Below are 23437 nucleotides of genomic sequence, written 5' to 3'. Positions count from 1 at the left end.
ATAAGAAAGTCAAACAGCCTTCTTTCTGAGATGAAGAGTGGTCTGGAAAGAAGATCAAACAGGCCACACTACCTTAAGCCAATGCCTAATCCAGAGCAAGGCCCTAACTCTCTTCAATTCTATGAAGGCTGGGAGAGATGGAGAAGCTGCAGGAGAACAGGTAGCTAGCAGATGTTGGTTCATGAGGTTTAAGGAATGAAGCCATCTCCATAACATAAAGTGCAAGGTGAAGCAGCAAGTGCTGTTGTACAAGCCGCAGCGTGTTATCCAGATCTAGCTAAGATGATTGATGAAGGTGGCTACACTCAACAACAGATTTTCAGTGTTGACCAAACAGCCTTCCACTGGAAGATGCCATTTAGTATTTTCATAGCTAGAAAGAAATCAATGTCTGGCTTCAAATCTTCAAAGGACAGGCTGACCCTTTTGTTAGAAGGTTAAAGCAGCCGTGATTTTACATTGAAGCTGATCCTCAATACCATTCTAAAAATCCTATGACCCTTAAGAATAATGCTGTATCTACCGTCTGTGCTGTATATATAAATGGAACAAAAAGCCTGGGTGATAGCACACCTGTTTATAACATGGTTTCGTGAATATTTTAAGCCAACTGTTGAAACCTACTGCTCAGAAAAAAAGATTCCTTCAAAGTGTACTTGCTCATGAACAATGCACCTGGTCACCCACGTGTTCTGATGGAGATGTACTAGATTCATGCTGTTTTCATGCCTGCTAATGTAACATCCATTTTGAAGCCACGGATCAACGCATAATTTCAACTTTCAAGTCTTATTAGTTAAAAAATACAGTTCTAGGAGTATTGCTGCCATCAATAGTGATTCCTCTGTTGGAAATAGGTAAATCGAAAACTTTCCGGAAAGTATTCACTATTCTAGATGCCCTTAAGGACATTCATGATTCATAGGAGGAGTTCAAAATATCAACATTAATGGGAGTTTGGAAGTTGATTGCAACTCTCATGGATGACTTTGAGGGGCTCAAGATTTCAGCGGAGGAAGTAACTGTAGATATAGTATAAATAGTAAGAGAATGAAGTTAGATGTGGAGCCTGAAGATGTAATTGAATCGCTGCAATCTCATGATAAACTTGAATGCATGAGGAGTTGCTTCTTATGGATGAGCCAAAAAAGTGGTTTCATGAGATAGAATCTACTCTTGGTAAAGATGCTATGAACACGAAGTAACGACCAATAATTTAGAAAATTATATAAATGTAGCTGATAAAGCAGTGGATTGAGAGAACTGACTTCAATATTGAAAGATGCTCAATTGTGAGTAAAATGCTATCAAACAGCATCACACACTACAGAGAAATCTTTCATGAGTCAATTGATGCGGTAAACTTCATTGTTGCCTTATTTTAAGGAATTGCCACAGCCACCTCAACCTTCAGCAACCACCACTGTTCAAGGCAACATCCTTCAACAGCAAAAAGATTGACTCGCTGTAGGCTCAGGTAATTGTTAGCATTCTTTAACAATATTTTTAAATTAAGGTATATACATTGTTTATCTGGGCATAATGCTACTGTACACTTAATAGACTACAGTTTACTTTAAACATAATATTTTATGTACCTGGCATCCAAAAAACTCCTATGACTCACTTTATTGCAAGGGTTTGGAACCCGTAATATCTCCAAGATATTCCTGTATGCAAAATTACCATTATCTCAGGGGTAACTGCAAATAATTTGCTTCCTCCAAATAAATATATAACCTTCATAATACATACATTTATTTGGCTATTTGTATTTGTATATACTGTTGATCCTTGAACAACATGGGTTTGAACTGTGTGGTCCACTTTTACATGAATTTTTTTAACCATGTGCAGATCAAAAATACAATATTCTAAGGATGTGAATCATGCAGTAGATGGAGGGCCCACTTTTTGTATATGTGGGTTCAACAGTGCTGACTGTGGTACTTGACTATGCACAGATTTTGGTATATGTGGGTGGTCCTAGAACCAATCCCCCACATAGACCATATGCTGTTACGTATACATACGGGAAGTACAATCAGATGCTCTACCCCGGCATCGAATGGCTTGTTTCTAAGATTGGTTAATGTTTAAAGGAAAGAAAGAAAATGCTTGGTAAATTTCTTCTACAGCAACAAGGCAGTTTTCATCAAGTTTGAGAAATGTAATTTTATTAATAGAAGGGCATGTCTTACCATACACAGTCCCCAGATAAATAAAATCCCGACATCTTTGAAAGCACACAAACACAGTTTTACAGGGTACAATACAAAGTGAATTTTGATGATGTTCTTACTTGCATTTACTAAAAATCTGAGAAAGACTATAATCAGTCTCTAAATAATTATCTTGCATAAAGAGAAAAGGAGAGCACAATATATATATCACAAACCAAATCACACTCTCTGTAACATTACAACATGAAATTTTACTTAATCAAAAATAAAAGCAAACTGGCTGAAGAAGGCTGTATCATTTTTTTCTCAATATTACACTAATTTCTATTTTTGGCATGAATTATTAACCTTTTCCATTAGTAGGAAAATGTGCTCTGCAAATTCTCGGATGGCACCACGGCCACCATTACATTTGCAAATGTATCCAACAGCCTTCTGGGCAGTGGAACAGGCGTCAGCAGGAGCGCCACTTAGGCCCACTCTCTTCAAGCACTCTTCATCAGACACTTCATTTCCTATCAAGTAAAATAAATACTGAGCAAACATTTAAAGAGACAAAGAATATTCTAGCTAAATAATGCAGACAGCAACCAACAGGTAACTGGCAACTTCAGTAAGACCTAGGGGCACTGCATATAAGAATACTAAAGATTAGATGGAACAAAAATATTTTACAGTATAATTGAGGTCCAGGGTTTTCCCCAAGCAATCAAAAATGAACTCTTATGAGCTAGAGAAGAATGGAGCATACGTCCTACCTGCCATGCATATCACAAATGTTAGAAATTTTATATATGAATTCTAAGTTATTTAAATTTTTTATTAAGCAAAATTTCAAACATATGCAAGAACCCCAATTTAATATTGAAAAATTATCAGAATTTAAAATCACGTAATAATATTGTTTTCTATGCCCTGCCCCCTAGTTTATTTGGGGAGAGGGAGAGGAAGGAATTCCCAGACATAATATTTTATCCAGAAACTCTTCAGCATTTATCTTTAATAGATAAATATAATTTTTTATCTGACAGAATATCATTAAACCCACAAAACCAATAATAGTTCCTTAATATCCTCTAATAACCTAGTATATGTTGAGATACCCCCAGCTGTCTCAAAATTGTCCTTTTATAGTTGACTTATTTGAATCAGGAGTGAAATAAGGTTAACATACGGTCTCTTGTTTATATATATCTTAAATCTCTTTAAATCTGTAATAGTTCTGATTGGTATGCCACTTACTAATATTCTCTGAAAAATTACCATTTTTGAAGAATAAAAATAAATACTAAATCACACTGACATAATGATATCCTTTTCCTCCCTCTCTGTTTATCCCTTTTTTGGAATAGGATGTATTTCAGAAGCTCCCAGTATCTTCAATTCACCATTCTGAGTAAAACTATTACCATACTTTAGACCACATACAACAATACAATCTTGGTTGAAAAGAGTTTCTTTTAAATTTGTTCTATGCTTATCTACTGAAATTTTCTCATTTATTATTAAATGTGTTGAGATTTGAATTGTTTTCACTAAAAGATAATAAAAGTTAGTTTTTGCATAATCCAGCCTTTAAGCTCTATTTACTAAATTTTACTTTTAAAAGTATTGATTTTTTAAGAAATATATTTTTATACATTTATGTCACCCATATAAAACATTGCTGAGTTTTTTGTTTTTTTTAGTAGACATGGGGCCTCACTATGTTTCACAGGCTGGTCTCAAACTCCTGAGCTCCAGGGATCTGCCTGCCTCAGCTTCCCAAAGTGGTGGGACTGCAGGCATGAGCCATCATGCCTGGCCTGCTCTGAGTTTAAAATAAAAATTCAAATGCTCTTCTCTATTTTCTTACCTCTCCTTTTAAAGTGTTTTTTTTTTTGTTTTTTTTTTTTTTTTAATGTCATATAAGTAATACATATTCATGGTAGAAATATTTTTTTAAAAATAGAAGCAAAAAAATCAAAATCATCCTAATTATCACTATTTGTAGATAATCACTACATTTTGACACATATAATTCTAGAGTTTTACCTACATAAATGATACACTTATTATTATCTGTAGGCACTATGTTAAGTATTTTATATTATCTTTGTTTTCCTTTCTGATGGCTTTATAAAATTTGGTTTGTGTTTATATTCTAAGTAGAAAACTAAGGTATATAGAAGCTTGCTTAATATCCCAAAGATAGTAAGTATAGTTGGAATTTGTTATACATTCCATTAAAATTGTTTTCTTCTAATAAAAATTGAATCTGCCTTTAACAAACATTCTGCAGTATTTATGTCCATTGAATCTTCATGCATGGTTTAAGGGTTATTCCTGAAGTCCCTAGGTCATATGCTCCCAAAGTATTCCTGGGCTTCTTATTTTGAGGCTCATATTACCCTTGTAAATATTGCTTTCATACATGATTTATAGTTATTATGCATCTTAATAACTTATCATTGTCAATTTTAAAATGTTGACATCATCAGGCTGTAAGCTCAGCAAGCAGCAAGCCTACAGCTGCCACAACCAGTTCCATGCTGCGTATCATCGTGGGTACCTGATAAGTGTATTGTTTAATATCAAAGTGAAAAACTTATTGTTCTATTTGATCATGCAAATAAATACAGGTCACAGCACTGTTTGTAATGATTGCATAGTATTCCTTTTTAGGGATATTCTAGTTTTCGCAGGACATTTAAGTGGGTTCTTTTAACTTCACTACTGGCCCATTTGTCTCACTTCTTTCCTGGAATTGGAATTTGGGGAAAAAGTATGTACATTCAACTAACAGCAAAAAATATTCAGAGTGTAATTCCTATGTACTAGAAATTCTGCTAAGTGCTTTACTCATATTATTTTATTAATCCCTACCAGAGCCCTATAATAATAGGTACTCTTGGTATCTCCAGTTTACAGAGAAGGAAACAACATTCATCTTATCACAACTGGGTAATCAGTGGTACGGTCTGACTTCACAGCTTATGCTAGTAATCATTCCTCATTTGATACATATTATCAAACTAACCTCCAGAAAGACTGTCCCAGTTTAACACTTTAATCAGCAGCGTAAGAGAGTTCCTATTTCCTACAATCATACCCATCTGGGGGATGTGCTTTGTTATTTATTCATTTCTTTAAAAATAAGTAAATAAATCCTGGTCCATTTTACTACGGGTGAATAAAAAGATACCAACCAAGATACGCCACTTCTTTCCAGCACAGGCCCATTTCTTTTCTCCATTCATCTACAACTGCTAGCTTGTCTGATATACTGACTTCCATTTTGCAATCCAGTTTTAAAGAAGACAGCGTCTGCTTTGAACAGGCCCTTTCTGAGATTAGCCTCACCTTAAAAAAAAAAAAACAGGATCGGAGGAAAAAGGGAAAAATTAAAAAATGAAGAAAACAGAAATCTTTCATAATAATTGACCTTGTAGATAGTCCAAATCACAAAGGAGTCATCTTTTGACCTTCTGAAGGTCCAAGTAAGAAAACTGACTGTCATTTTAAAATCACGATGCTTTAAAACAAAGCTTATTTCTCATAGCCCAGTAAAGGTGAGACACAGTATTTTATTTTCTACAACAGAAAGGATTCTATCTACAGGTAAAAATTACAACATACATTGTCTGATACTAATCTAAGATTCTCTTATAATTCAATTTATCCAGAGGAAAGTCTATAACCTGTCTCGTGCTGCTTAGCAACACATATTTAGGATTTCTGGTAAATTATCATTATCTTAGCTTTCATTTAAAAAATACACTTACATTAAGTTATTTTGAATCAAAAATGTCATTCATAAGAATAAGCTAGATTTTAAAAATCCACAAGATATCGTCCTTTTCTGAAATGGCATACCTATTATCTAGGAAATCTTTCTTGTTGCAAGATCCTATGGGAAACACTAGATAGCTCCCATTTAAAAGTAGTATGTTTATATTTACTGAATAAACAAGAAATATTATTTGCTGATTAACAAATTCCTAATTCTACTCATCTAAAAGTGAATAGTATAGTAATTTTCTAGGCATAAGAAGGCCAAATTTCAGATATTTTAAAAGTTAACACTAAAAATTTAAATCTCTTAATTCCTTGCATGTTCTTTGACCCTGAATGAAAATATTATGAAATACTGCTATATTCAGGGAGCACATACCTCAATACCACTTTTCTTTAATAAACTTATCCCAATAGCATCTTTTACATCATAAGATATTATTTCTTTTTGGTCTCCTGATACATAAATGTGGCCATTGGTGAGACATCCATCAATATTGCAAACCAAAAGTTTTATTTCCTTAAGCTTCTCTTTGCCAAAATAGCCATATCTAAAAGAAACCAAAATAGACCTTTGAGTATAAGTGCAATACTAATCACTCCCTCTCAACTGGCTAAACCAATACATTAAATGTCACCCTCCATTCAACTATTCAAACATTACTCTCCAAATTTACTTCACATATATATTTCAACTTTTAGTGCAGTAACTAAAAGTAGTGTGGTCTAACCAGATAATTTCTTACTTTATTGAAGCCATGTAAACACACATTTTACATACGTCTTCCCACATGAACAAAGTAATTACAAAGATCCTAAGATGTTTGAAGTATCAGAAATCAGTATCTAGAAGTATAATTATTAGGATTTAGTACAAAGGTTATACAGGTTTGTTTGTTTTTACCTTAATACTCTTTGCTCTGCAATAGGCCAATCAATATCCACATCTATATCCACACTATGCTCAGCTCGCATTTCATAGTATGCCATTTTTCCACCCTAAAGATAGTACACATGTCATGAATACCGTTTTTAATATTCATTCACATATATCAAAACTTTATTATAATACAGCACAATGAATTCATTTCTACAGTACTGAGAAAAATGAATAACCCAGTAAAAATCAGTCACATAAAAATGATTTTTTAATTTATTTTTACTTTATTTTTTCAAGTTAGGGTTTCACTCTGCCACCCGGGCTGGAGAGCAATGCTGCAATCATAGCTCATTATAACCTTGAAATCTTGGGCTCAAGCAATCCTCCCACCTCAGCCTCCTAAGGATCTGGTACTTCAGGTATACAACTCCATGTGTGGCTAAATTTTTAAAAAGTTTTCCGTAGATACAAGATCTTGCTATGTTGCCAAGGCTGCTCTTGGAAACCTGGCCTCAAGCTATCCTCTTGAGGCCTCAAGCTGGCCTCTCAAAGTGCTAGGTGACATGCTTCAGCCACCATGCCTTTTTTAAGGAGAAAGCTCACACAAAATAACTTTAACATTTTTCAAATTCTATCTAAACAGTTCAAGTTCCCTATTTAAGAAAATTTCTATTTTAATATTGAAAAAAGCAGAAATATTATAGCCTCGAGGATTCTGACCACAAGGGGTTTTGTGGAAATCCCTTAATCATATCCTCCTTTCTTTCAAGAATTCTCTCCTGTCATCATCCAAAAGCAGTATAAAGGTTTTTGGAACTTCTGTTCTAATTTGCAACTAACAGGCAACACAGGGGAGGAAAAATAACTGTAACATCTGTTGTAGAGAGTTTTCTTAGATCCCTGAGCTACTGATGAAAATGACTAATAGTCATCCAAGTCACATGTGGGCAATGGCAAGGGCAGTCTCTTGATTCTAGGCAAGGGTCGGCAAGAGAAGGGGCCTTTCTTCTGATGGTAATTATTTGAATGACCAGATCCATTACTGGATAATTTCAATTTCATTTTTTTCCCCAGAATTGTCAGTCTCTTCATAAATCTTGTTTTAATGAGAAACATTTTTCTCCACACTTTAGGAATGGGTTGCACCATGGTCCTCCTTAGAAAAGAGCTTAAAAATAGTAGTATCTATGTGTGTCAAATCTAATTTCTCTGAACACTTAAATTTAACTACACAGTCAGTCTATAGTTTGCCTATACATTGACCAGAAGATTTGTAAAAATGTTTTTCTCTCTTTTGCTCAGAATAAGAGTACCATTAGAATTTTTATCAGACAATGGAGAGATTTCCCTCTCTCTCTTTAAAAACGCTATTTCTTGAGTATCATAAGAACCTGAATCCAAATCCTGACAGTACCATTTATTAGCTGTTTTTGCCTTGAGTCAATTACTTCATTTTTCAGAGATGCAGTTTTCTCCTCTGTAAAACTGGGTAGAAATGTCCACTTCATTCATTTGCTATGCAGATTACGTAAGATAACATATGCAAAGTGTTTCACATACTCCACAGTACACAGTAAATAATAAATAATAATGATAACTAAAATTAACAAGTTAAGAAATATATGATGCAACCATGTTGCAGGCTCTAAAATGAGAGAGACATTAAATCTGTTATTTGAAAATGAGAGAAATGAGAGTCAGAACAGATAAAATGATATATATTCAAGCTTACACAGTAGAGGCAGTTAGAGTTAAGAATCCGGGTTTCCTGCCGCCCAGGTTGTAACTCTTTTCACCTCTATGAAATTATTTGTCTTTTTAGAGCAATACAAGTTATTCAATCCTACAGCCACAACATAACTATAACACAAACATGGATTACATAGTTTTAAATGGAATAATATGAGTATCAGGGCATGTGTAGACACGCAGTACTTGATTCATTTTTTTATCGTTATAGCAGAATTCCTTGTATATTTACTGAATGGATTCCAAAGATCACCTTGGGGTAAACCTGCAGGATAAATGCCTCAGATAGCAAATGTTGTTAGCTATTACCTTTCCTCTATAGGTTGATACTTTTATCATAAAGAAATTGTACCATACTTCTTTCCTAGAACTCAAAGTATGCCTACAAAAGTGCTTAAAAGGATTATGCAAAATGAAGGTACAGACCTGCAAGTAACCCATCTCTATCAAATGTCTTTTAGCAAAATAAAATGAGCCGTTTTCATATAATTCTCCATCCCAATCTTGTCGACGAGGCCGTTTAGCTGGATTTAAATTCAGAGGTTCGGTCACTTCACGAACTAAAAGCAAAAAGTTAGAGTAAGTCCATGTTGCTCTGAATATAGAAAGTGTTCATTTAGTAACTTTAAAAAAGTTAATAAAAACGAACTCAGAATGCAGAGCATTTCTCTATCTAGATAGATAATTTTTTTTTTTTTTGAGACAGAGTCTCGCTCTGTCTGGAGTGCAACGGTGCCATCTCGGCTCACTGCAACCTCTGCCTCCCGGGTTCAAGCGATTCTCCTCCTCAGCCTCCTGAGTAGCTAGGACTATAGGCATGCACCACTATGCCTGGCTAATTTTTGTATTTTTAGTGGAGACGGGATTTCACCATGTTGGCCAAGCTGGTCTTGAACTCCTGATCTTGTGATCTGCCCACCTCGGCCTCCCAAAGTGCTGGAATTACGGGTGTGAGCCACTGCGCCCGGCCTGATAAATAACTACTTTTAGACTGGATGCGGTGGCTCACGCCTGTAATCCTAGCACTTTGGAGGCCGAGGCGGGCGCATCACTTGAGGTCAGGAGTTCGAAACCAGCCCGGCCAACATAGTGGAACGCCGTCTCCACTAAAAACACAAATTTAGCTGGGCGTGGTGGTGGGCACTTGTAATCCCAGCTACTTGGGAGGCTGAGGCAGAAGAATTGCTTGAACCCGGCGGGGGGTCGGGGGGTGGAGCTTGCAGTGAGCCGAGATTGCGCCACTGCACACCAGCCTGGGCAACAGAGCAAGACTCCATCTCAAAAAAAAAAAAAAAAAAAAAGAACTTTTTTTAAAGGAATCAAATCTGTAATAATTCTGATGATTTATATTTGCTTTCCAATGGCTACCAGAAAAATAAAGTATTTTATAATGAAATGTGAAACAATTAAGGTATTCATACAAATATAATGCTTTGGGAGGACATTAAGACAACCTTAAAGTAGCTTTCAAAGAACTGAATTGGTCATAAAATGCCTATATTCAATATTTGAGCCCTTTAATCTTTTTTCTCATTGAGCATACAGAAATAAGCTTTACTTATCTAATGTGGTTGAGAACTTGTTTTTATACAATTATTGCTGAAAACTATAGATTTCTCCATTAAATTATTGAAGATTTTATATTGATGAAAATGTTTATGTAACATTATACATTCTTCCCATTAGTTAAAAATATACTAAACATAATAACAAATTATGTTTATGAGTATACCTGATAATAAAGGCTCAGAATGTCAATATTAATGAATAGAACATAATGTAATCAATGAAGCCTTTGGTATTGTCACACAGAGATTCTTTTGTCTTTTCACTGAGTTTTCCTCAAATCTGTGTGCGCGTGTGTGTGTGTGTGTGTGTGTTTAACAGCAGCTTATTCTCCAGAATCTTTCGTCACTTTTTGCTGTCATTTCTGTGTGTATAAAGGCCTCTAGGAATAACCTCTACTTACTTGTTTAACTAAACCATCCCCTGTTCAATTCCACCCCAGTATTTGAAATAACCCAGGAAAAAACCTTAGCAAATACAAATTAAATAGCTAGAGATAACATAGCTTTACAGGCACTGGCTACACAGTAGTGACCAGAACCCTCTCTATTCTCAAAAAGTGTACAATCTAGGGGTAGAGACAGGTAATTAAACCAACTAGATAATTCAAGTGGTACTCTGAAGAAAAGAGAGGGATCAGTCTTTCCTAGTATCAGTGGCTGCTTTCTCCCTGGGCATATCTGCTGAGTATGAGGAGAAGGTGCAAGAAAGATCAAGCTTTGCATAATCATAGGGACTCTGCTGAGGTAGGCAAAAACTAGAATGGCTTTTAATGGCCTTGTGGACTTGAGTTACAGATTGTCATCTGTAGGAACTACAAAGATACAGCTAGTTTTTCCACCTAATCCTCCTACGAGACTTTGGCTGAATGTACTGTGCGGGAAGCTCGGAATGGGCTGGAAAGATATCATTACAGTATTGTGGTCCTCAGATCCCTTAAGAGTCTTGTTAGCAAGAGTAGGGGATGGGTGTGAGTGTCAGTGACACACACGAGATATATCTCCTAGTAAGACACCTAAACTAAGAGGTGAGATGAAATTAAAGTTTCAACCCAGTCCAACTCCTAACTGGATCAAAGGGATCAGCCCCTTATCCTATCTGCCTGATAGAAGAAAAGGTGCAACCTCTCTGGAGGAAAATATGTACTCAAGTGTCTATGCCAGATATACAATTAAACATGAGCCAAATGAAGAGGCAGAAATAGGTGACTCACAATCAACAGAGAAGCAGTCAGAGTACAGAACTGTAAGTGACCAGATGTTGAAATCTGCATTAAGGACTTTTGAATAGCTATCAAAAATATGTTAAATTAGAGGAAAGGACTTTTTTGTTTAAATGGATTTAAAAAATGGAGAATTTCAACAGAAAATGGAATCCCTAAGAAACAACTGAAATGTACTGAATGGAAAAACACAGTGTTTATAATAATTCTCTGGATAAGATTTACAGCACACTGGACATGGCAGGCGAAATGCCTAGTAAACCCTATGAAACCCTTTTTATATATGGAGTTAGGAATTTGGGGAAGAACTTCGAAATGTCATTCTTAAGATCCTTCGGAACACTTTGGTGGATGTTTTCTATTTCTATATAATTCGTATGGAGTTCATCAAACATGTCTAGAACCAACATAAAAGTATTTGATCTAGAAAAACAGCATGTCTGCCTCAAAAGGCAAATAGAAATAAGAGGATTAGAATGTCCCTTTGTAAAGAGTAAAGCAAAGAATTAATTTGGTCTAGCTGTGTTGGCTCAATAACAGATTTAGAACTGATTGTAAATGTCATTACCTACTAAAGTAATGAGTCAAATATTCTCTTTTCAGCTCCCTTTTACTCTCCTCATGCCTAAAGAATATTTATATATAAAAAAATTGATTCTCAATTAAATGAGCTAAAATCAAGACTGCTAAGAGATTACCTCCTTTCTGAATTTCACTCCATCGAAACTGATGACGTCTCACAACAGAGAAAACAGAATCATATCCTTCTTCTCGAATCATTTCTGCAACTTTCTGAAGATCGGTAGGATGTAAACATGGAGAAGTAGCTTGGATATTTCCTACAATGTCAACCTCTTAAAAGGATGAGAGAAATGAAAAGGATATTTAAAAAAAAGTTCCTTGCAAGCAAGAAATATTAAGGTTTGGAATTCAAATGTTAAAACAAGTCTTATGAGATAATAAAGGAAGTAGAAAAGTACATAACAGTTTGAATAAACTATTAATCAAATTCATACCATTATGATAATTAAGAAATTCGATGATGGCATCTAGTGAGGTAGAGCTGTCTTTTGAAACTTCAGAACTTCTTCGATGAACTTGTGCACCAAATTGTTTGGCCACATTCTCAATTTCATCATGGTCTGTCGAAACCCATACACTGTTCGGATATCAAAAAAAATTAACAGCCAAATCAAAACAAATCATTAATAATAAAATGGAGCTCTGTAACCATAAAATACAGCTTATATAATGTGAGAATATTTTTTGCACAATGATAATAATGTTACAGATCCACAGGAGTATAAAAATGTAAGAAATCATAAAGTGTTTTGTATATAAACATACTAATGAATAAAAATGCAGACCTAGATATACTTTATATAAAGAAAGGAACAACACACACTGGGGCCTACTTGAGGGTAGAGGGTGGGAGGAGGGTAAGGATCAGAAAACTACCTATCAGGTACTATGCTTACTACCTGGATGACGAAATAATCTGTACACCAAACCCCCGCAACATGCAATTTACCTCTGTAACAAACCTGCCATGTACCCCTGAACCTAAAAATAAACTTTTTTAAAAACACACTAGAAGTCAAATCTAAAAAAAATTAAAGATCTTGTTTATTCTCCATTCAAATCCAAAATATTGTATAAAATATTTTAATATGCTTGCTAAAAAAAAATATATAAATGGACCTGGCTTAGCCAAACCCTAAAGGTGAAACAGTTTCAAGCTTAGAAGATAATAAATGCCCAAGTCTGGGCTCAAAAAAACTCAGATAATACAACTCTTTATTTTTTAAACAACAAATGATGGGTATATAGATATAGAATCAGCTAGGTTATAGCCATTGATAACAACAAACATGGAGAACATGACTTCATTGGCTCAAAACAATTTAACTTAATACTCTATTAACTGCAGGTTACACAGTTGCCTATTTAGACTTTATAAAATGATGAGTAGGCAAAATGCTATTTTGGAGAGGGGTACTAGTTTCTATTGCAGTTTTGTTTCCTGGACAGTCACAAATTCCCACTACTAAGAGCCGAAGATGTAAATACTACTCCAGCCACAATGTTTGGTCGGGCCTGGAGTCTCACGCCTGTAATCCCAACACTTTGGCAAGTCGAGGTGGGTGGATCACCTGAGGTCATGAGATCGAGACCAGCCTGGCCAACACGGTGAAACCCGGTCTCTACTAAAAATACAAAAATTAGCTGGGCATGGTGGTGCAGACCTGTAATCCCAGCTACTAGGGAGGCTGAGACAGGAGGATCGCTTGAACCTGGGAGGCAGAGGTTGCAGTGAGCTGAGATCGCGCCACTGCACTGCAGCCTGAGAGACAGTGAGACCCTGTCTCCAAAAGACAAACAACAACAACAACAACAAAACCCCACAATGTTTTAATAGTGATTTATGCAAAGATATCTTAATGACTTATAGTCTTTGGCATATACATATATAGTATATATATACACACACATATATACATATTATCATATATATACAAAATTATATATAAAATAATGTGTATATGTGTGTGTGTATACATGTATACACACACACATATATATATATTTTTTCCTTTTATCCCACTCTTTCAATACCTACCGAGGGAAAGATGAACTGCATGTTTTGTTTGTTTTTTTGACAGTCTTGCTCTGTCACCCAGGCTGGAGTGCAGTGGCCTGATATCTGCTCACTGCAAGCTCCACCTCCCAGGTTCAAGCGACTCTCATGCCTTAGGCTCCCGAGTAGCTGGGATTACAGGCACGTGTCACCCACGCCTGACTAATTTTTGTATTTTTAGTAAAGATGGGGTTTCGCCATGTTGGCAAGGATAGTCTCAAACTCCTGACCTCAAGTGATCCTCCCACCTTGGCCTCCCAAAATGCTAGGATTACAGGTGTGAGCCACCACGCTCGGCTGAACTGCATGTTTAATATGTCTATGCTCAATTATCATGAGTGAAAAGAAAGTGAGAAACTAAAGAAAAGTTTCTAATATCCCTGGAGTTCATTTATTTATTTCACTTATTCTCTTTAATATTTATAGATGGATTTAAATCGAGGGATAAAGTCAGTAAGAAAAAAAAAAAAATCAAAGGAAGCCTGGCAAACAAAATGAGCCACTGGCTAGGGGCCAAGAGTCCCGTGATATCTACTCATGTCACTCTATGTAAGGCGGAACACAGGAGCCCCCATTTTCCTCCACCTTGAAATCTGAAATAGTGGGAAAAAAATGTTCTCTTGGGAAATGTCATAGTCAAAGGTATATAACAAAGTAAAGTACCAATGAAAACCTAGTGGATTTTTAAAACAGAGATGAGGGGAGGATGATACGATGGAATTAGGATACAATAAAAAATAAACAGGGAAAGCAAAAGACTGGTAATTTGGCATCTAATTTACGTTATTAATTGAAATAAGCTGCTGAAGCCATTTACTTTACTATCCTGATTTTTACTGCAATGAAAATTCAATACCAGAGGGTTCAGTGGTCTTTAAGAAATGTTTAAAAGGTAAGAAAAAAAAAAAAGAATTTTGGAGGAGGTTAGCTTTTCTTCCTTCCTTCTTTCATTCCTTCCTTTATGAACTATTTACTAAGTGCCTATTCTGTCCCAGGCATGATTCTGGACACTAGAGATATAATAATGTATACAGTATAGTTTATTTTCTTGAGAAAGTCTTGGCCTATCGATAGAAACTGAGACCAGTATGGCACTGTAATTCTCTTTAAACCATCAGGGAAAGAGAAGTAAGGGATCAATTAAGTAACGATGGTCTTTTCAATGCTTTACTTTTTACAAAGTACTTTCACAGTGACTGCTACATATCAGGTGCTCAATACAGATCTGCTGAATGAATGAAACAGTAAGTGATTAAGAGGATGGGTTCTGAAGGAAGAGGTTCAATTCTGACTCCACCACATGCTAGCTATATGACCATGGGAAAAATCCATATCTTCTTATGCCTCAATTTTCAGTAAAATGGAGGTAGTAATAATAGTGGGTACCTCAAATGGTTTAGAGGATTAAATATAAACCATTAACCACAGAATCAACATTTAATAAATGTTAGCTATTCAAAATACTAAAATAGGAATGGTAATAAAGTAATATCTACTCTGTCTCATTTAATCCTCACAATCTTCAGAAGGTAGACTGAAGGCCTGCTTCCAGACCTTCAAAGGTCCAAATGTCTAATTTGTATGTGTTATGTTAAGCAATTACACTGTGAAAAAATATGAAAATAGTATCCCATATGTACACTTAAAATACTATGATCATCAATATGAAAGGGACTGAGTAGATAATTTTCTTTGGTTTAGGGACATAAGATGAGGATGGGCAAAAGAGAAAATGAGCAAGTGAACAAACAGGTCAGTCAAGCAGAGTGAATGTCAAAGTCTAATGCCAATGGCTTTATCCTCAAATGAAGTCACACTACACCTAACAGGACCAACAGGAATATCAACCATGGCGCCTGTGACAACTATTTTAAATCAGAAGCTGCCATTTTAGGGATAATAACAGCATAGGCCTTTCATTAATCAAAAGTCTATACCCGAAGCATAAAACTAAAACATGTTTATTTTTCACAAGTATGTTAGGCAACACTTACAAATCAATTTGTTCTGAGGTTTACTTACACAGCACTGAACCACTGTTGAAAATTAAGCTCTTACAAAATCAACTCTGGCAATAACTCTGTGCTAAAGGGAAAAAAATTATTTCAGCATTTTTCTTAACTGCTAACTAGCCTAGTTAGTATGCAAAGTTGGCAACCTTGAAAAGTACTGTTCGCTTTGATTCTGAGCAGGCCAGAGAAATCTGCCTCAATTAAGTCAAATCGTGGTTTTGAACAAAATAATCTCAAAGGTATCTGCTAGCCCTGAAAAACACAAATCAGACAGCTGCAATTTTCTTCAGCTCTCTCCTAAGGTAAATATTTTTTGAAGAAAAGAGAGGGTAGGAGGCAGGAAGGGTGCTCCAAAGTCCTCCTACAGCTTCATAGTAAGTCAAGTGAATTCAAGTCAACACATTTTAATGATCTAATATATAAAGCATACCGCGATGAATAAGCGGGTACCTGCTCACAAGCAGCTTAGCTTTTCACCTAGTATGGCAGAAGTCTCCCCAGGCGAAATTCTGCCCACTTCTCAGCCTGTTTCTGTAACATTTTATTGGAATGCAGCCACACTCTTTCATTTACGTATTGTCATGGCCACTTTCACAACATACACAACAGCAGAGCTGAGTAGTTGCAACAAAGGCCATCTGGCTTGCAAAACCTAAAATATTTACTATCTGGCCCTTTACAGAAAGTCTGCCGGCCACTGAAACTGAAAAAGAGAATAAAGATATCTTTCCATTAACTCTTCAACGTCAAAGAATGTTAGCACTAGAAAGAATTTTGAAGATCATTACAACTTTCCCATTTTACAAGCAATGGGAGAGTTTCCCTTTTACAAGCATGAAAGATAGTAAAAACCTTCTGAACAAGAGGAAAATGTCAATAATAGACTACATACTATGTGCCAGGCACTATTCTAAGAGCTCCACATACATTATCTCACTTAATTCCCTCAACAAGCCTGTGAGGCAGACACTTCAGTACATTTTGCAGATGAAGAGATGAGGCACAGAGAGGTTAAGTGATTTACCCAAGTTTGCACAGTTAATACACGTGATGCAGAAATTAAAATCCACAGTTTGACTTCAGAGTCTGTGATCTTATCTCCCTACATAGGGCATGCACTAAATGAAGGTACAAACAATGTTGCTATGTATGGGAAAACAAAGGCACAATTACTTTTCACTGAGGGGATCAGTAAAGGCTTCATGGAGGAAGAAGGGCTGGTCCCTTCTATTATCTTTTGACCTAATATCTCCAGATGCCTGGAAAGGATGACAAATAGCACAGAGCCACAAAACTTGAACAGAGTAAATTCACATTGTTACATGATACTGTTAAGTTAGAAATACATTCATTTTGCTAGTTTAGAAAAACTAATTTTTTTTTTTTTTTTTTTTGAGACAAGAGTCTTGCTCTGTTGCCCAGGCTAGAGCGCAGTGGCCCAATCTCGGCTCACTGCAACCTCCGCCTCCCAGGTTCAAGTGATTCCCCTGCCTCACCCTCTTGAGTAGCTGGGATTACAGGCGTGCACCACCACACCTGGCTAATTTTTGTATTTTGGTAGAGATGGGGTTTCACCATGTTGGCCAGGCTGGTCTTGAACTCCGGGCCCCATGTGATCTGCCTGCTTTCGGTCTCCCAAAGTGCTGGGATTACAGGTGTGAGTCGTCGTGCCCAGCCAATTTTATTTCTTCTAATCGCCACTACTGATAGAGTGACAGATACCATAGGTGGCTGGAGGAAGTATAAAACATTATCCCTGTGGTCAATGAGTTTATACTCTAGTCTACATGTATTAAATAAAACTACTTGGTACAGAAAAAGTTGATACTAGAGTCTTTTTTTTTTTTTTTTTAAAGAAGTGTTATACAAATGCTAAAATGTGGAAATGGGAGAATCATTGGTCAACATACACACATATTTTCCAATCATTTCATAGCAAAATCCCCAATGCTTGATGTAATGGTTGGTTGTTGGGTTCTCACCAACAGAATCTATTCCCCCTCACTTTTGGTAATTGTACTCCAATTTTCCTCTTGATGAACCTGTCATGTCGTTCACTGGGGGCTCCATCACTGGTTACAAGAGCGGAAGATGCAGCTATACTCTACCGATACAAGCACTGTGTCCTTCTTGCCATAGAGATTGGCTGAAGAGTGAGCAGGGTACCCAATGAGGCACAATGAAACTTCGAGCTTCGAGGAGAGCACTCTGACTACATTTAAACTTGGAAGAATATGAGGACCGCTATCAAAGACACACAAAATTGGCGACTAAAGTGTTAAGCACAGATTATATTCTGTCACTACTGCAATAGGGAAAAGAGTCCAATGCAAATTGTATTCACAGCCCCAGAAAACGAAAGGCTGGAGACTTTAAAGGCTGAGTTGTGCTAAGGGAAAGGCACTGAAGGGTGCTAAGGGGGCTTAGTCCATGTGACTAGGCCACCTGGATTTGTTAACTGGTGCTTATCTGGAAGAGAAACAATCTTCTATCTTTATGAGACAAGGCAACTGGGCAAGTTGAAGCAACGTGTCCACTGAACTTCGCCCTTTATCTTCCCAGAGGGACTGGGAAGGAGAGTGGGAGTTAGAATGTTCGCATTTCAGTGAGACAGGGTCCTGGGGCTCTCGGGTCCTTGAGGAAACAGTTTTGTGGGGTAGATTTCCATCTCAAAAGGCAGAGAAAGTTTTTATAATTGTAAGCTTTCTAAACTAACTGCTCTAAAAGAGGGTTCAGGGGCCTATCACCAGGTTTTTCCTGGAACCATCAGGAAATTCTAGCAGCTTTAAGCCTCTTCAGGAAGGCATTTTAAGGGAACCTGAGATCATCCTAGGGACATGGCCTTAAACTGCTAGAAGCCATGCTAGGGCTTGGTCAAGTCTCTTGAGGCAGAGGTTTGGAGCAAGTCATTAGGTACCCTGAGAGTTCTGCAGTTCTCAGTACAACCACCTTGAAGCCATAAAGCATCTATCCAGAACTAAGAAATTGAGGATTCTGGCAACAAAGTGCCCCATCCTCTTATCCTGCTTTACTTTTTCTTAAAAACATTTATCATAACCTGATACAACACATATTAATGTTCTTGTATACTGCATGTCTTTCCTTATTATAACGTAAGCACTATGAGACTAAGGGCTGTCTCTACTGCTACTACACCTGGTTCGGTACATACAACAGTGCCTGTTACACAGTAGGTAGGTAGTAAGTATGTTGAATGAATGAATCATTTTTTTGGTCCTTGAATCTGATTGCACCTTAACAAGCCTTTCCCTCTTTTGTTATGTCAGTTTGAACGGGGTTTTCCGACATACAACCTAAGAGTTGTAAATGGTATTAACAGTTTTGTTCTCCATTTACTGTGAATATGATTTTGATCTCTAGTTCATTTCACAAAGATTATATTTCACTATATTACTGCAGCCTGGATGCACCTACTTCTCTCAGTCCTTTTTAGTTTGTACCCTTTCTAAGAAGGTAAAAATATCCCAAAGTCTGTGGGCTTCACAAGGACAAAATCTGTGTCCCAATCATCTTGGTATTCCCTTGGATATGTATAGCAGAAATTAGGGCTCAGTAAATAGTTACCGAATTGAACAAAATCCCCAGGTCCTTCCCTATCTCTCCTTTGCACACTTCCTATTGCACTAGTGTTATCTTCTGAGTGGTAGCTCCTATTTGCCTTGCTCCATCCAGGACTTCCTTTGGGTTGAAATATTAAGAAAATTAGTACATTTATACTTTTTCGAATCTCCCTTTTTTAAACAAGACTGGTTAAATGAAAATCACTTACCCATGTATTAACATGGGTAAGCAAATACAGGTTCAAAAAGAAAAAGAGATGACTTCAAAAACAGTCATCTCTTTAAAAATCGAAACATTAAAAGGTTAACATAAATTAATTTCCATAATAACGACACATTCAAATGTAGTTAGGTTGAGGCTATATGTGTAAATTCATTCTTGGCACAGAATTTCATCTCCCTTCTTTTATGAATGACATCAGCTTGTAACTCCTGACCAATTTGGCAATGTATCTAAATTATGTATAATTAAAACTGTCCTTAGGGCAGGCAAGGTTCCAAAGGTATGATGATTAAATGATTTGTAAGCATTAATATACCATAAAACAGTCAGTTGTATACCTTCCCACTGGGTCTCACGTATTTATAAATGTAGGGAGCTTTCTAGATTGTGCTGACTCACAGGCAGATAGCTAGAGTATTTTTCAAAGGTTAGGAAAAGATCTCCAAGCTGAGCTTGAAATTCAGCTCTGACACCCCGACACTCAACTCCATTCATGAACCTGATGCTTCCCTAATCGATCAGCACCAAGCAGTTATCAGAGGCTGAGCAACAGGGGAGCCTCGATGGCCCCCATCCAAAGGAGTTCACATATTATCACAGACGTTGCACCGGGGTGGCCTCCTTTACTTTCCCCGTAAGGTCAACCCGGGAGTAGGGGACGGTTGGGGTGGTGTAATCTCCCCTTTTACGGATGATTCTCAAGGGCGGAGACAGGAACTGTCCCAGGTTATGACCATTGGCAGCTACGGAACAAGGAAGGAGCTGGAGCCCTTCCTCCTGGGCTCTCAGCCCGGCCCCAGGCACCCCGGATCCTGCACGTCCCTGGCAAAAGAGATGGCCCCCTTCCAAGAACGCTGGCCCCGGGGGCCCCAGCCCCTCCAGCAGCCCGACTCCCTCTCCCGACCCCCGCCCAGGCCGCGCCGCCCACTCTCGCACATGCGCACCTCTGGAAGGCCCCTGAATCCAGGGCCGCACGCAGGACCCAGCCAATGAGCGGGACCCCCGCCAGGTGCTTAATGTTCTTCAGGGGGATGCCTTTGCTGCCTCCCCGGGCCAGAATTAGGGCTGCCAGGTGCGGGGGCTTCTCCACACCTCGGCCCTGGCCGCCGCGAGAGTTGCGCTGCAGCTTCGGCGGCCGGCCCCGGGACGGCCGCCCCCGCGGGTTGGAGACGGAGGTGGCGGCCCCCTTCTCCACCGAGTCCATCTTCCTCCCACGCCTTCTCCCCAGCTTCTCCACATCCGGGAGCTAGTCCCTCACCACCTCTGCTCGGCGCCGCCCGATCCCCGCCTGGCAGCTGGCGCGCGCGGCCGTCCCTCGCCCCGCCCACTCCCCCACTCCCCCGCCCCCCGCGGGGCTCTCTGGGAATTGTAGTCCGCAGCCGCCTCGTATGGGGCCAGTAGGCCGAGTAGGCTCTGCTGAGGTGACCCCAAAACTAAGACAAACAGTGGGAGTCCGGAGATATTTGGAGGAAGTGCGGCTTTTGGGGGTGCTTGCAAGTGTCTGGAGATTTCTGAAACTAAAAAAATAGAGTATTTATGTTTGCCAAAGAACTTCCCCACTTTAGAATTGTAGTGGGTTTCGCGTTGCATACCTTGATGCACCCTAACACGAATTCATTTTATATTTTAAAATGTATATTTTAAACATACACCTTTTTTTTAATGCCGCGGGTCAGCTTTTTCCAGAAAATTACCAACCAGCTCATGCAAATCTCCTACAGGCGCCTTAAACTCAACGTTTTAAAAACTCAATTTTTCATACGCGCTCAAACTGCTTTTATCTCTGCACTTCGATCAACATCAGCATTCTCTAGCAGCAGAAACTTGGAATTCAGCTTTACTGGTCACCTCTAGTGTGGCGGACACTTGGTTTTTTGGTTTTGTTTTGTTGTCTGCTAAAAATCTTTTCCTTTTAGGAATTGATGCCTCTCTCACCCGGTGAGGGTTTCCCTCACGTTCTCTGCACTGTAATAGTAAGTGTGTGACCCAAGCTGGTCCATCTAAGCACCCCATTTTCCTAAACACAGCTGTGGTCTAGGGACAGGCATATGACCAAGCAGAGCCCACTGGAGTCCTTTCTAGACTCTTGGAAAGAAAGGATCTTTCTCGTGCTGATTTTTTGGGTGCTAAGGACCTTGTTAACCTGAAGCCTCAGGGCAAGGGTAGGGTAGGGTGGCAGGGGGGTTTGCTGTTCTGAAATGGGCTGGGAGACTGATGTTCAGCCTGAGGAAGCAGAAGAAAGACATGTAGGGATTAAAGAGAAAGAACTCTGAAGGCATCATTTAAGCTCTTTTTTTTTTTTTTTTGAGACAGATTCTCACTGTCTGCCCCAGGAGGCTGGAGTGCAGTGCGCGATCTCGGCTCACTGCAACCCTTGGCCGCCCATTCTCAAGCGTCCTGAGTAGCTGGGATTACAGAGGTGCACCACCACACCCAGATAAGGTTTGTATTTTTAGTTGAGATGGGGGTTTCACCACGTTGGCGAGGCTGGTCTTGAACTCCTGACCTCAAGTGATCTGCCCGCCTCAGCCTCTCAAAGTGCTGGGATTATAGGCGTGAGCCGCCGCTCCTGACCATTTAAACCCTGATCCAGTCAAGAGGCTCAAAGACATACACCCACACACACCTCTCTTAGAAAATAATAATAATAATAATACTTTAAAGCAGGCATCTCTGACCTAGCATGCATTTTGTCTTTCAGCACGTTTGCAAGCCTATATTTGAAAGTAGAGTCTTTTACATTTCGGAGATGGAGGCTGATACAAACAGAAGGAATGGATTGTAGTGTATCGCCTTGCCTTCTCCTAGAGGGTAAAAGGATTTTGTGCTTCTCAGGTCTTGGCCATTTTTGAGAGGAGAGAAGTCTTTGATGTTTTGGGTCCTAGGAGAAGTACTGGATACCTTACATCTCTTAGTCTGTGAATTAACTGATGGCCCAGCCCTTCCTGGGACTGGTGCTGGAAGAAGGTGCTTCATGCAGACACAGAGAAGGGAGGCTGTGAACAGACATCAATGCCATGCCTGGGAAAGGGGCAGGCTCTATGAGCTATTCCAGCACTGAAGGGCAAGGGGACAACTTGTCCCTATACACTGGCTCTTTGAGTAAGGCCTTTACAGTTGCTGTGCTTCAGAGACGCCAGCACTGACCTTTTGGTAATCATGTGAGGACCCCTAGTACACCCCAGTAACAATCTTGGTTCCTATTCTTGATGTAGTTGCCCTTCTCCACAGTAATTCCCTACAGGCCCGTAAATCCTAGTGGGCTACAGACACCTGAGTAGTTTTGACTCCTGGAACACATTGGTGTCCTCTAAGCTGGGAACAGAGCAAGTGGCACCACTGTTACTTTATCAAATGAGATTACAGCGATTTACATAAATACCAAGAGACTTTGAACTCTTCCAGGAGACGGACTGTTCCTTCTTTGTAATCTTCTCATCCAGAACAATGAATGGGTCACAGTACTGCTCAGTAAACATTGGTGAACTGCCTCTCATATTATTTTTTCAGTCTCTGCCCACACATGCTTTTTAAAATATAGTTGCAAACTTATGATAATAAGGCATTTTATATCCTTTGTATGGTTACAGCACAATTTTGATTAGACCT

General features: G+C 38.4%; 1 protein-coding gene across 1 annotated transcript; it reads right to left on the bottom strand.

The window, feature by feature from the left end:
* Positions 1–2155: 2155 nt before the first annotated feature.
* On the bottom strand, positions 2156–21151 carry CMAS (cytidine monophosphate N-acetylneuraminic acid synthetase). The gene is made up of 8 exons (XM_007967885.3): positions 20773–21151; positions 12391–12533; positions 12073–12228; positions 9013–9146; positions 6862–6956; positions 6337–6508; positions 5372–5525; positions 2156–2698 (listed from the first exon to the last, which is right to left on the bottom strand). The coding sequence occupies exons 1-8, from the start codon at positions 21030–21032 to the stop codon at positions 2508–2510; spliced, it is 1305 nt and encodes a 434-aa protein (XP_007966076.1). The 5' UTR covers positions 21033–21151; the 3' UTR covers positions 2156–2507.
* Between the last annotated feature and the right edge of the window lie 2286 nt (positions 21152–23437).

The sequence above is a fragment of the Chlorocebus sabaeus genome, chromosome 11, assembly GCF_047675955.1.
Source record: "Chlorocebus sabaeus isolate Y175 chromosome 11, mChlSab1.0.hap1, whole genome shotgun sequence".
Lineage (NCBI taxonomy): Eukaryota > Metazoa > Chordata > Mammalia > Primates > Cercopithecidae > Chlorocebus > Chlorocebus sabaeus.
The sequence above is the reverse complement of the archived record's forward strand: the minus strand, read 5'-3'. Positions and strand labels throughout refer to the sequence as shown.

Bases quoted from the DNA above. Each gene is read 5' to 3' on its own strand.
- CMAS (XM_007967885.3), bottom strand. From the start codon at position 21,032: ATGGACTCGGTGGAGAAGGGGGCCGCCACCTCCGTCTCCAACCCGCGG. The intron at 6,957-9,012 runs GTCTGTACCTTC...TACTATCTTTAG, and splicing joins TAGAGATGGGTTACTTGCAG to GGTGGAAAAATGGCATACTA. The intron at 2,699-5,371 runs GTTGGTATCTTT...TTTACTTGATAG, and splicing joins GAAAGAAGTGGCGTATCTTG to GAAATGAAGTGTCTGATGAA.